Genomic DNA, 13,275 nt, shown 5'->3' with positions numbered 1-13,275 from the left:
CGCGAGCTGCCCGGCGTAGTTAAAAAGCCTTCTAGAGTTTCAGCTGTTTGGAGGAGCTTGCCGCCGCCTCCCTGCCTTCAGCCCGCGCGGCCAGCACCCTGGCGACTGCGAGCTTTGGGCAAAGTTTCCAAAACTGCCCCGCTGCCTCCCCGCTGCCTCCCCGCAGCTCCTCTGCTGGCCCCCGGGGGCTTCGAGAACCGGGGGGGGCTGGGGGGGGGGCGGGAGGGAAGACGGACCGCAGGGAGCTCCCGGGACAAACGCCGGGCAGCCCTCGCACTCAGCCTGCCACGATCTGTCAGCAATCTCTCATCTGCACCGGGTGCAACTCCGGCTCGCGTCCGCCGGGGGGTATTTTCCTTAGCGCTCAGACCATTTCCCCCGACATCCTATTTATTTGAATAGCACTTGAGCCTTGTTCGTCCCCTTCCCGCCACCCTCCACCCCGCTCCGCTTTCATTCATATCTCCTTGTCTTTTAACTTGCAAACAGCTCACAAAATGAGTGTCACCAAGTAACTCCAGGAGACTCGAGAGAGCCCGTCCGGGGAACTGGGTTGCTCTCGGGAACGTTTGCACAAAACATTAAGTACATGTGGTCACACTCCGCTTCTTCATAGACCTGCACATAGAACCCATGCAGCCTTGGGAGTGAATATGCCTCCCGCAGGCTAAGAAAGTCCTCATTTAGAGGCAGGCTCGCTGAAGCTTCCAGCTGCCGCGACCAGACTTAGCCCGCGCGCACCAGCCGGCAGGGCCAGGCTACCCGACTTCAGGGCAAGATTTGCGGGCCCCCATCTCACGCACACACACACACGGGGTTCGGGTTAGGACTCAGCGCCCGCCGCTTTCTGTCCCCTTTCACCTCCCAGACTACAAGCAACGCCGAGCGTGGCGCGCGCCGCCTAAGGACGTCGACCAGGCCTGCCCAGCGCCGGCCAATCCCGAGCGTCCATGCAAATTAGGCTCCTTATCGGGCCTCGGCTCCGCCTCCCGCGGCCTGGGGCCGTAGTAACCCATTCATGGGGCAGGCGCGCGGTTGTAACCCGGCTCCGCAGTGCTCGCAGCCACCGCCTCCTCTCGACTCCGGGTCTTCCCCTTCCTTTTACTACCGATCCTGTTGGGGATTTAAAAAAATTTTTTTTAAATTGGAGCGGTGGGGAGGAGCAGGGAGGGGGGGTGGGGGACCAGGAGGAAGGGGAGAGATTAGGCAGCCATCAATCTCCTCCTGTTTCTCCCAGAACAGGTGATGCTTCAAAATTGTGATCACTTTCTGGAGGCAGCGCTGCCACTGGAAGGATGCGAGCGACCTAAGGCGGAGGGCCTGAGGCGGCAGATCTGAACTTGCGAAGGATATAACCCAAACTTTAGCTACATCAGCCCGCACTCAAGCGTGGAAGCAAAGGACGGGTTATATTTTTTTTATTTTCCCCCAAGAGAGACTCGAACTTGAGCACTTGATCCCTTTTCTTGGATTGCTTTTGGAGGAGACAGTTTGGTGGCATCTTTGGGAAAAGCGAGGACAGCGTTGTAACTCATTTTTTTAAAGCGACAGTAGATAAGACTTTTTAAATGTTTGGGATCCAAGATACTTTAGGAAGAGGACCAGCTCTAAAAGAGAAATCGCTGGGCGCCGAGATGGATTCGGTCAGGTCCTGGGTCCGAAACGTCGGCGTGGTGGACGCCAATGTCGCGGCGCAGAGGTAACGGGACGGCCGCAGGGTGATTCTGCTCGCGATCTCTCGCCTGTTCGCTCTCTCGCTCTCACTGTCTGTCTCCGTATGTCACCCCCCTCGCTGGTCTCGCTCTCGCTCGTTCTCTCTCCTCCGCATCCATCGCCCTGACCCTGCGCGCTAGGGCTCACCCTCCGGCCGGCAGGTCGCTGCTGTTAGGGGAACACTTACCCGTCCGCCAACACTCGAGTTTCTGAACTGCCTGGGTTCCCCCACTCCTCCGCAGACTACTCTTTGGCAGGAAAAATAACAAAGTAGTATCTGATGCTTCTCAGCTTGGTCCCCAGTCCTGGCAGGCGGGCCGGGCCAGGAAAGGAGAGTGAGGACCCAGACCGGCAGCCGCCGGAGGAGAGCCGGCTTCCCGGCTACTCTCGGGTTTCGTCTCGCTCCTTGAGAGCGCCTCTCCTCCCGCATCTTGTCGGGCGATTCCTGGAGGCCCGGAGCCCACGGCCAGATGGCGGCGGCGGCTGGAGGAGCCTGAGAAGCCGGAGCGCGCCTGCCGGGGAAGGCAGATCGGCCGGGCGCCCAGAGAAGGGGCAGGCTGGAGGGTCCGGGAGCAGAGATAAAACAGTGGACCAGACGCACAGAGGCAGGGGTGAGGGGGAGAGAAGAGACTAAGCAGAAAAGACGGGGAGTAACAGTAGAAGGAACCACAGAGGGAAGAAAGGAGGAAAGGAGACGCGAGGCAAGCGCAGGGGTCACAAGCCTCTAGTTACACTAGCCCCTGAAGTTGACTTTGTTTTGAGCATCCTTGTGGGGGGCGGCAGCAAACGCCTTGTCTAGGCTGCCACCCCATGCAGGCATTCTGGTTACCCTTCCGCATCACCACTGTGGAGCTGAGATGTGTGGTCTCCACGACCTTGTCTGCGGGAGACAGCTCCTTAACGCCCAGCAGCCCACGATCTTCTTCCCATGACTGCCGCCTCTCTATCGGCTCCCCCTGGCCACCCCCTTCTAAGTACCGACACCGCGCGGAGAAATGACTGCTGTCCAGGCCAGGACTCCAGGTGTCCCGGTTAGAGCGAAGCGGGCTGCCACCCTTGGAGGAGAGGAAGCCAAAGTCGCTTCGCTCGGGAGACCCGGACGGGCGGCAGCTCCCTCCCTTCTGCCTCAGCCCGGGGGCGCCAGTGTCCTGGAGCAGATGGCTCGCCGCCGCGGCGAAGCCTTTCCTGGCCGTCTGGGGGACTCGCTGGGCTGCGGGCCGAGGGAAAACAGGCAGGACCGCAGAGCGGGTGCCTCGGCGCAGTCCCTCAGCCGACCTCTCAAAAGACACCTCCTCTACTTTCCTCCTTTCCCCGATCCAGTAATTGTTAAAGTTGAAGCAGGCGGTCGGATGGGGGATTCTAGTCAAAATTTTATACTCTTCTAAAGAGTGAAAGTACTCGCGCGCCCTGGGGACAGACGCCCGGCGACCCCAGCGCCCCGGCAGCTCCGTCCATCTGCTTGCTCTCCTGGGCGCCGAGTCTCCCATTAAATGGGATCTAGCGGCCAGTTTGTCTTCGGCCGCGACAGGTCGGCGGGGAGGTGTGTGCACAGACTCTATAGGCTCCAGGGCATCTCCCGGTTCCTCCAACGCGGCTTTCGCGGTCAGCGGGTTTGGCCAGCGACGCCCAGAGATGCGGCGTGAGCCGGAAGGCTGTCGGCTCCAGGCGAGGACGCGCTCTGACTCTTAATAACATTTCGGCTTCTCCAAGTTAAGCAGTTCCAGGGGCGGGGTCCTCAGGATCATGTCGTGCGCGGTGGCCCCGATCCCTAGCACTGGTCAAGGGGGGTGCGCCCTGCCCCTAGTCCGCGCGCAACTTTTCGGAAGAGCGAGGGAAGCAGGAGGTGAGGCCTCCCCGCACGACCTGGACTTGGCCTCTAGGGTTCCCGTCCGGCCACCTCAGGGTTCTCGCCCACCGCCTCTCTGAGTAGTTTGGGAGGCGTTGTGGGCCATAGTGCCAGGACAGGTAATGCCAATGAAGATGAAGGAAAAGGGTCACTTCTTTCAAAGTGCTGAGGCGCTTAGCCCCTATGCTCCGGGCCCAGCTCCGAATCCTGACCCAGTCGGGGGAGCCACCTGAGGAACAAGATGGGGGCGGCCCAAGGGGACAAGACTTGGGCCGCTGGGGGTGGGGAGGACCCTCCGGGCTTTGGTCTGCAGTCGGGGTTCCTCGGTCTGTTCTAAAGGCTGGAAATTGAGCTCCCGGGAGTGGGATGCCCGCAGGCTGGATCAGCTGGCTGTAGCAGCGTCCAGCGTCCTGCTGTTCTAACCCGTGGCCACTGTGACTCCTCCAAGGAGTCCCTGCTTCTTAATCGTAATAGAAGAAAAGGGCCAGAAATCTGGACCGGGGCCACAGACCCTTAACCTCTCTGCTTTGTTGCCTGGGCCCATTTGGTAACTTCGTGTCTTTTTCTCTTTCCCCGTGTCCTGTGTCCCCATCGTGTCTCTATGCGCAGCGGCGTAGCCCTGTCCCGGGCCCACTTTGAGAAACAGCCTCCCTCCAACTTGAGGAAATCCAACTTCTTTCACTTCGTCCTGGCGCTCTACGACAGGCAGGGGCAGCCGGTGGAGATCGAGCGTACCGCCTTCGTAGACTTTGTGGAGAACGACAAAGTAAGCGCCAGGTCCTCTCTTCCCCTCGCGGGTCACATAACTACCTCCTTGCAAAGCACCATAGATCCCATCTGTCACTCCGGAGACTTTTCTGCTCCCTTCAGGAGGGATGATAAATCGAGGTTTCTCACTCCTAGCCTCCTAAATCAGTCGGATTTCCCCGCACCTTCTCCCGCCTGCACCTCCCGCAGGGGCGCTGGTGGCTACGCACCAGACTCCTGGATCGTTAGCAGAGCGTGGTCATGGACTGACCGCGGAGCAGATATCCTTCCGATAAGAGCCCACGTAATTTAAACATATAGCCCAGGCTGCCGCTGCCCTTCTCCGGGTTATTTATTGTTATTATTTTGCACCTGCGATCGCGCCAGGCAGGGTGGGTTAGATAGGTACAAGGTGGAGACGCACAAAAACCAGTCTTGGCTTGCCGGACTACCTGCCCCAACCCCAGCCTTCTCTTCCACTATGGTTCCCGCAGCAGTGCCAGCCCCCAAGCCAGGCCGGGGTGTGGGCGCTGAATTGGAGCTCAGATGAATAGGGTGTGGGAGGAAGGGAACATCTCTTGCCTCCTCTAGGCCTCAGTCCTCAGCTTCCTCAGCTGTACCATTCAAGTTTGGGAGCAGGCTCCTCCTAGGGTTCTTCTTGAACTTGGGCCTGGGTCCCTGAGTTCATGGCCCCAAGCCTCCGGACAGGGCGGGACATGGCCAAATGCTGCTCTCCCAAGTGACAGGTCCCTTCTTTTCTGCTGCACCCGGTGGGTTGGGTGGGGCGTGTTTAAACGCAGCATGGACATGGTGTCCGGTGGTCCCAGCCTGGGGGTCGCCCTTCTGAGGACATTTTTAAGGGGAAGGGACAGACTGCTGGGAGCCTTGGAAAGTTTTGGAGCGTGGCCAGCATCCAGTGTTCCTGCCCTTTGACCCGGGCCTGGGCAGGGGTCTGTTCAAAGCTGCCGAGTGACCAAGAGAAAGGCTGTGGGAGTTGGGCTAGGGAAGTCCCTTCGATCTTTTCTATCATTTTGAGGGGATGGAAAGCAAGGGTCTCTGTCTTTTCAGGAACAAGGCAACGAGAAGACCAACAATGGCACCCACTACAAGTTACAGCTTCTCTACAGCAACGGTGAGCACCTTGCGCCCCCTGAGGCGCCCGCGCGGGCCTCTTGTAAGGCAGGCAGTTGACCTTGTCCTGGTCTTTGGCAGACATCCTCCATGCCCAGGGAGAGCAGGGCTGCGGGAAGCTCTCTCCAAGCCAGGGGCCAGGGCGGGTGGTCTCTGACCCCAAGACGGCTCAGCTTGCACTCTGCCCTGGTTCCCCGGCCTCGGGACAGGTTTGGGGTGCCCGGGAGGGGCTCCCCGGCGCTCATCTCTTGCCCGCCCCATCTCACCGGCAGGTGTCCGCACGGAGCAGGACCTGTACGTCCGGCTCATCGACTCAGTCACCAAGCAGGTGAGCCTGGCAGTTCACTCCCCTCCTCCCCCTCCGCGGCTGGCCATCCGCTCCATTCTCCTCCCTCCCCACCCTCCCAGTCTGTCTTTGAGATTTCCTGGGTCACTTTTCACAGCCCCTCCACATCAACTGACACTTTGTCTTCTCTGGAAAAAGATTTTTTCCCCTCTCTCTCCCTAATTGTCCAGTTTCTTTCTGGTTGGGGAGGCTCTGGGGATGGGAGTAGGGAGCAGAGGGATGAAGAGGGGAAGGACTTATTGGGAGACTCAGCGACCCCTCCCCCCAAACATTCCCTTTTGCAACAATTGTGTCCTCACTATGGCAAACTTTTCTCTTGGTATTTTACTGGCGTTAACCAGGCACAACTCAGGTTCAGTGCGACCAGCGGGGACTCCTGAGCAAGTGGTGGTTAGAGAGAAGAAACCCGAGTCTCTTCTCGCTCTAACGTCCCCTTTTCTTTGTCCCTCCCTGCCCGCGCCTCCTTCGCAGCCCATAGCATACGAGGGACAAAATAAGAATCCGGAAATGTGCCGAGTTCTCCTGACACACGAAGTGATGTGCAGGTAAGAGCCATGTTTTCCCGCGGGCTTCGCTGGAACGTGGGGCGGGTGAGCGGCTCGGGGCGTGCTGACTCGCCTGCGTCCCCGGCGCTGACCTTGGGGAGTGGTGGCGCGCTTGGGCCGGCGGCCTCGCCGGGACTTGCTCCTGGGCCGGTTGGCTGGATTTCCTCCTTAAAAGTCAGATTCTAAGAACAAATCGATCAGGACTCGAAAAGGCAACCCAGAACCACCCAGGATTCCACCCCCAGGCGTGGCACGAGTTTGCTCCGTGGAAGACCTGCCGTCCAGCGATCCGCGGAACGCGGGGAGGGGCTGGGTAGGCGCGGGTCGAGTTTGGGATGAAGACAGCCTGAGCCGGTCGCCGTTCAAGATCCGCACGGCTGGGTTCCCGCCGCTCCCGCGCATTCTAGGGGTAGATGTCCAGGAGGGGCCACTTGTAGAGTTACCGAGTCAAGGTTTTGGAACGACTCAGTCTGGACAGGCGAGAGAGATCGAGCGGTCCATTTTGGGGTGCTACCCCCTTGTCCCCCAGATGAGGCACCTGTCTGTGATGCAGGAGCGTTTTCTTCTTGCGGGGACGTTTCTTTTCCTAGATTTCCTGAGCCAGGGGAGTTTCTTAGGTCAGGATGAACTACCAGGCAATGGACGGGAGGAACTGGAAGAGAACCTCACCGGGTAGATCCGGGGTCTGGAGCAACAGCTGGATTTTGACGGCCGAGTTGTAAAAGGTGCAATCTACCCGGATTCCTACACCATTTCCCGTTTTCTTTTCTGAGATCAATTCATTTCACTTTGGGTCCTTTCTTCTCCTGGACCAGAAGAAAAAAAATTTTTTAATAGAAGACATTCATCTGTACATTTATTCGTTCTTCCAACAAATGTATATTGAGTGTCTAATATGTGCTAGTTATGGGGGATCCCACAGCAAAGGAGAAAGGATATAGAAAGGAAACTCTGGGAAGAAGTGGTTATTTTACTATAAAAATTTCAATGTTTATATCCATACTGCATTTTCTTCCTCCAAAATCTCTGATTGGAGAGAAAGCCTCAATTCTTTCATACTCTGCTACTGCTTCAGTGAATGTCTTCCAACATCAGCCTTGCTAGCTTTGCGTAATTGCAAGCTGTCTGATTTAGTTTGAATTGTTTTATGGGCTGCTTCTGGCAGCCTGGTCTCCCTCCCCACCCAGTCAGGAAGAAACCATTACAATCAGACGTGTTTGTTTTGGTTTTGACCAAGTATTAGAAAAACAAACTTTGCCAACTACAAAGTTCAGCTCTGTCCGTGGCCTCAGCTGAGGGGATTGAGGGTTCCCTGACTGAGTAGCTGGGTGAGGTGTGGGTAAGCACATCGGTACTCCGTTATCCCAGGGCTCCTTGATAGGTACATTCAGAAAGAAAATACAATTCCAAGGTGAACTTGCATGTGATACCTAGGTTAAATAGTCAGAACATTTTGACTTGTTTGGCTAATTGAAGGGTGGGTTTTTCTCTTTTAAATTCTTCTTTCTACTTTCAAACATCTTTGTGGGGAGAGATTATCTTCTTAAAAAAAAAAGGAAAAGCAAACAAAACCCAAGTCTGGCCCATTGTCTGACGAATTATACCTATCACTTTAAATAATACTTGCAGACCCCATCCTGCTGTAGTTCAGGCTGACATTTTTATTTTTAAGCCCAATCAAACCCACCTCATTTTATGCTGTTTAAGTAGCAGCATCAATTTTTAAAGCCTCTAGTTTAGTCTGCATTAGTAACACAATATAAAAATTTAATGTACTGTAACTTCTCTTCATTTGAGACCTGGGAAGATGCTCTGCTATTTTCTTCCCAAACTAGAATTTAAAACAAATATTAATTATGGGTAAATAAATGATCCATGGAATGGGTATTGTGTCTGTATTTGTGTGTGTATGTGTGTGTGTGTGTGTGTGCGTGTGTGTGTGCGCGTGCGTGCGCGTGCGCTGGGAGATGAGCTGGAGTGGTAGCAGATTTGGATCTATCTGAAAGGGAGGATCCCATTCAATCTGTCAGTCAGAGCTGGTTGACTCGCAATCAGGAAAAAAAGTTCCCTCTCCCACGTTTTAAGAGTCAGTTATCAGAGTTAGTGATTAAGGATTGAATCAGATGAGCGCCATTTCTCAGAATGTCATTTGCGCACATACAGAATGTCATTTGCATGGTGTTTGTGGCATACCTGCAAATTTTCCGGAATGCATTTGTTCTGTCACCTTTGGTTAACAACAACAACAACAAACAAACAAACAAAACAAAAACTCATAAACTGATGTTTTGCTTTTAGGGCAGCGACAAAATAAATCTCTTTTAGGTATAACTTTTCTCTCCTTTCCCCAGTTGTCTCCACTCCTCTCTTCCCTGCTTCAGTTCATTTTGCCAATTATTAGGAAGGAGAAATCTAGTTGTTATGTCGCTGCCAGCCACCCCTGTGCCCTCAATGCTCAGAGGGTTAAAAGATATTATAATTTGAACAGAAGTCGTCTCAAGGCCTACAGCTGGCTAATAACAGAGTTGTATTGAGCCGGAGCAAACCCCACAGCTGTGACTTTTCGCCACAAGGCGCAGGCTAGACGGGGCCCTAATCAGATGGGCCAGCCGGGCAGTGGGGCCAGTGTCTTTATCGGCCAGATGGTGTGAATTTAGACACTTTTGTTATGCAATCGCAGGGAGGAGTTGGGGAGAAGAAAACAAAACAAAAGCTACCATGCTGTGCGCTTATTTGAGTTTGAAATTAGAGACAGATTTTTGAAAGTTGAGGGTTGAATTTTAAAAACGATTTTGGAGGGGAAAGGGCTAACACTGGCTAGGAGTTTGGCTGACTGGACACTCTATGCCCGAGGCTGGCGCTTTTTTCCCTTTGCTTATCCCCCATCTTGATCCCTTTCTGAAAAATGCAGGTAAGATTCAGCCTTGGGATAAAAATTTTCCTATTCCCCACCTCTCATCCCCAACCGGTTTGATTTTTTTTTTTCCTTCTCTTTCCCTCTCCAAAGATCCCACAAGGAGATAGGGAAGGTAGAAGAGGCCTGTGAGCAAGCTGAAAGTATTTCAGGTAAAAGGTTCTCCAAATAAGGACTAGAGTAAAATAAGCCAGACCTTGCCGAGTGAGGAGCAGAGGCAGAGCTTTCATTTTCATTCATTAGGGGAAAAAAGTACTTCAGAGCTTCCCCTGGAAGTTAGAGACACAGCCTTAACTAGTGCAACTGCAGTTTCCTCTTCTCTTTGTTTCCCATCTTTTCTTATTTTTCAGTCTCATTCAGCTTTTAAAAAATACTTTTGGACTTAGAGTGACTGGCTTGTTAGAAAATATCCCTAAGAAACCTTTTAATGAAAGTAACTGAACCTGAAGTTGTTCACACAGGTTTTGTGTCTACACCGAAAAGAAGGGAGATTTGAGCTGGTTATCTGAGTCATTCAGGGACCTGATCCTTCATGTCAGCGCCCCATGTCCCTGATCTCAGAGCAGTTGTTTGGGGAATGTGAGTTCATGAAAGTCTTATATTCTCTACTTCCCTTTGCTTATGTTACTATCTCTGGTTTAAGGACTGAATGTCATTTAAGAAACCAAGTAAAGAACAACCAGGACATCTTGATGAGACCTTTTCTTAAAAAAAAAAAAAAAAGAATTTGCTCTGGCTAACCCAGAGAAATTTGATGAAGGATTCAGATGGGGTGAATACAGTTCACTCCTATAGTTTTTTTTACCTTCACTATTATAGTCCAACAGCTGAGTGCTTGTTGCATCTTTTCTGAATGTTAACATTAGAGATTATACTTAAATATGTTACTGTTGGAAAATGGAAGATTGGACCCTAAAGTTTCTCTGCATTTTTCTTGGAATATCATTTCCTTCCCTGAGTGGATTCCCCACACTGTATTTCCCTGGCACCAGGCTTACATTTTTATCTATTTTTCTTTTCCTCCAGAGAAAGTCCCCATGGAGAGCAGCTGAATTCAGCTGAGCAATTTTGCAAACTTACTTGGCTTCCTCAGAATCACTCCTTCTCAAATTAAATAGATTGGCACATTCAGAATGTGTTCTCTTGTAATTAGATTGTACTTACACTCGCACACAGATTCAGGTTGGGTTGACCTGCTGGTGATGTCAAAGAGGAGTCTGTTAGAAGGTCTTCAGATACCTAGCATGGATAGGATTTTTGAAATTGTCTTGCTAAGTAAAAAAGGTTTGTCTGGGCTGCAAAGGTATTATTCTGCTGATGTAAGCAATAGAAATAATAGAGGTGGGGGGCAGGAATTGGGAGGGAGGTGGGGAACAATGATGGGGTTGGGTAAGGAGTTGGGAAAAGAGACAAGGGTTTTGGGAGGTGGGAGAGCAGCTGGTCAGCATTTTTATTGGTGTTAATCTTGGGATGGGTTGGAATTTTCAAAGTTAAGCCTTAATATAATTTCAAAAGTAAAATATTATTTCAGAGAGCCTCAGCAGCAAACACTAGCATCTAAGAAAGTTGAGACAAGCTTTCTTTTACTTCATACTAATTTGATTAAATTTCTCCAAGCCTTATCATGCCCATTGGGTAAAAGTTTCTTTAAGCATGTCACATATTTTTAACTTTTGGAGAATGATAGAATTGTTCACTGAAGAGTCCACACATCCCTACATATGACATATGAACTTGAAATTTCTTTTTAAAAGTATCTGTTTGTTGATAGTTCTGTAGAGGATCAGAGTGCACTGTGGAGAACCAGGAAGCGAATCTAAGACTGGGCTGGCCTTTGGGTCTTTGCTACCACATGGCTTCATCCTTTTCCTTAATCTGTAGCCACTTTTGAATTGCAGGAATCTTGTGTCCTCATGGATTTCTTAAACCTAGAAGGGACTCTAGATAATCTAGTCCAACCCTTTGATTTCATGTGTCAGGAAGGTCAAGCCCAGAAGGGTTAAAGAGATTTGACTCCATTCGTGCAGCTGACTAATGACTAAGGTGGGTTAGACGTCAGAGCTCCAGCTCCCTCTTAACCAACCCTTCTATTGCGCTGCATCATCTTAAACCATCGGGGGGCTATCACAGGAAGGGCAACACTTACAGGAATTTGGTTATGGCGGGTGTTTATGAGATGTATTCTCCAAGTGGCATGGGTGATAGTGCTGTTTTTATAAACCATGTCAAGACTGTGTCCTTTACCAACTCCTGTGATGGTGGACCATGTGCTTGGATGACCTGAGAGGTATTTGGAAGTCTGTGGTCCTCTAGACTCTGTCATACAGAGTGAAGTCAGAAAGAGAAAAACAAATATCATAGATTAAGGTATATGTGGAATCCAGGAAAATGGTTCAGATGAACCTATTTCTAAGGCACGAATAGAGACACAGACGTAGAGAATGGACATGTGGATGCAGGGGGGAAGGGAAGGGTGGGATGAATTCAGAAAGTAGCACTGGCATATATACACTCCACGTGTAAGATAGATAGCTGGTGGGAAGCTGCCGCGTAGCACAGGGAGCTCGGCTAGGTACTTTGTGATGACCTAGATGAGTGGGGTGGGGAAGTGCGCTGGGATGGGGAAGTGGGGTGGGAGGGAGGGCCGCGAGGGAGGGGATATATGTATACCTATGCTGATTCACGTTATTATACAGTGGAAGCTAACACAACATTATAAAGTTATCATATTCCTATAAAGATGATTTAAGAAAAGATTTAAAAAGTTGAAGTCTGTGGTCCTGACAAGGAGCAGACAGGCAGTATGGGGATGTGATTTTCCTGTGCTTCTGGCCACCCAGCCTCCCTTGCTCTTCTCATATTTGTTTAGGTCTTCTGTGCCTTTTGGAGGGGAGTGTTTTGTTCTCTTTAGGTCCTCCTGAGTCCTTCCCATCTCCATCTGTTGCATTTGCTTAGGGCCCCTTCTTTCTCTCTTCATCTCAGATGATCCCACAAGCATTTCTCCGGTAGCTACCTGGTACCCAGTACTTTGCCAGTTGGAAGGAAGAAAGTCTCGGGAGGCAGAATTTTCAGGATGGGACCTACCACATGCTAAGTCCCATTTCTGTTCCAGATCTGGTGAAAATGAGTAGAGATATCTTTTTACAGTTCCCTGATTAATTTTTTCCCCCATTTGACAATGCACACCATAGTTCTGGTAATCTTCCTTCACCTTTAGAAAATGATGGAAATGAATGAATAAATGGATGAATGAATGATTATAAAGTACAGTGAGTTCTGTGAAGAAAGCTGTTATGTAACTAAAGTTTATAATAATTTAGGCAGCTACTTGGGGTCTTTTTTCATTTTTTAATACCTCTTCCTTTCCCTTATTCCTTCAAGTATTTATTAAGACACAAAGATCTAAAAAAAATATACAATAATAAAACCATTCAACATGGAGCTGGAGGTGACCTTCTGGATCTTAAAGTCCAAGTATCCATCATTCAGATTACAAATAAAGCTCTGGGGAAAGTTGTGATTTGCTGAGAATTACCAGTTTATAAGTCATAGATGGAGAATTTAGATGAATAGTCTTGGGCTTCATGTTGAGTGTTTTTGAACATAGCCATACATTCATGTTCAAGCAGCTGATAGTTAAGCAGCTACCAAGAATGTGCTTATTTTTGTGAACGTTCCTAACATTGTATGCTCACCGTACTTTCTGGATTTTAACATGTTTCATTTGCTCTCTTCATTCCTTCCCAACCTACAGTCGGTGTTGTGAAAAGAAAAGTTGTGGCAACCGAAATGAGACTCCTTCAGACCCTGTCATCATCGACAGGTAGGGGGAAAACGTGATTTTTTTTTTTTTTAAAGCATTTCTGGCTTTTCTCTTTTAGAATTTCAGCTCTGAGTACTGATCACTGGGCTTTGCCGTAAGGTTGGGTACATGTTACCTTCAAGGCATGGAGCTGGTCTCACACATGTTTTCTTGTTTCGGTTGGCGTTTCTTGAAAGAAGTCAGAACCTTCCTTTTTGAACAGATGTCTCT

General features: G+C 50.7%; 1 protein-coding gene across 1 annotated transcript in view; it reads left to right on the top strand.

Moving 5' to 3' along the window:
• Positions 1 to 1,209: 1,209 nt before the first annotated feature.
• EBF2 (EBF transcription factor 2) overlaps positions 1,210 to 13,275 on the top strand; it is a 219,180-nt gene continuing 207,114 nt past the window's right edge. Inside the window, exons 1-6 of the mRNA XM_065946596.1 lie at positions 1,210 to 1,699; positions 4,169 to 4,325; positions 5,375 to 5,438; positions 5,710 to 5,765; positions 6,255 to 6,328; positions 12,997 to 13,065. Of these exons, the coding sequence (XP_065802668.1) occupies positions 1,569 to 1,699; positions 4,169 to 4,325; positions 5,375 to 5,438; positions 5,710 to 5,765; positions 6,255 to 6,328; positions 12,997 to 13,065 (551 nt within the window). The 5' untranslated portion in view covers positions 1,210 to 1,568. The remainder of the gene's footprint in view (positions 1,700 to 4,168; positions 4,326 to 5,374; positions 5,439 to 5,709; positions 5,766 to 6,254; positions 6,329 to 12,996; positions 13,066 to 13,275) is intronic.

This window comes from Muntiacus reevesi, chromosome 10 (genome assembly GCF_963930625.1).
Source record: "Muntiacus reevesi chromosome 10, mMunRee1.1, whole genome shotgun sequence".
Classification (NCBI taxonomy): domain Eukaryota; kingdom Metazoa; phylum Chordata; class Mammalia; order Artiodactyla; family Cervidae; genus Muntiacus; species Muntiacus reevesi.
This window is presented reverse-complemented; position numbering and strand designations above follow the sequence as displayed.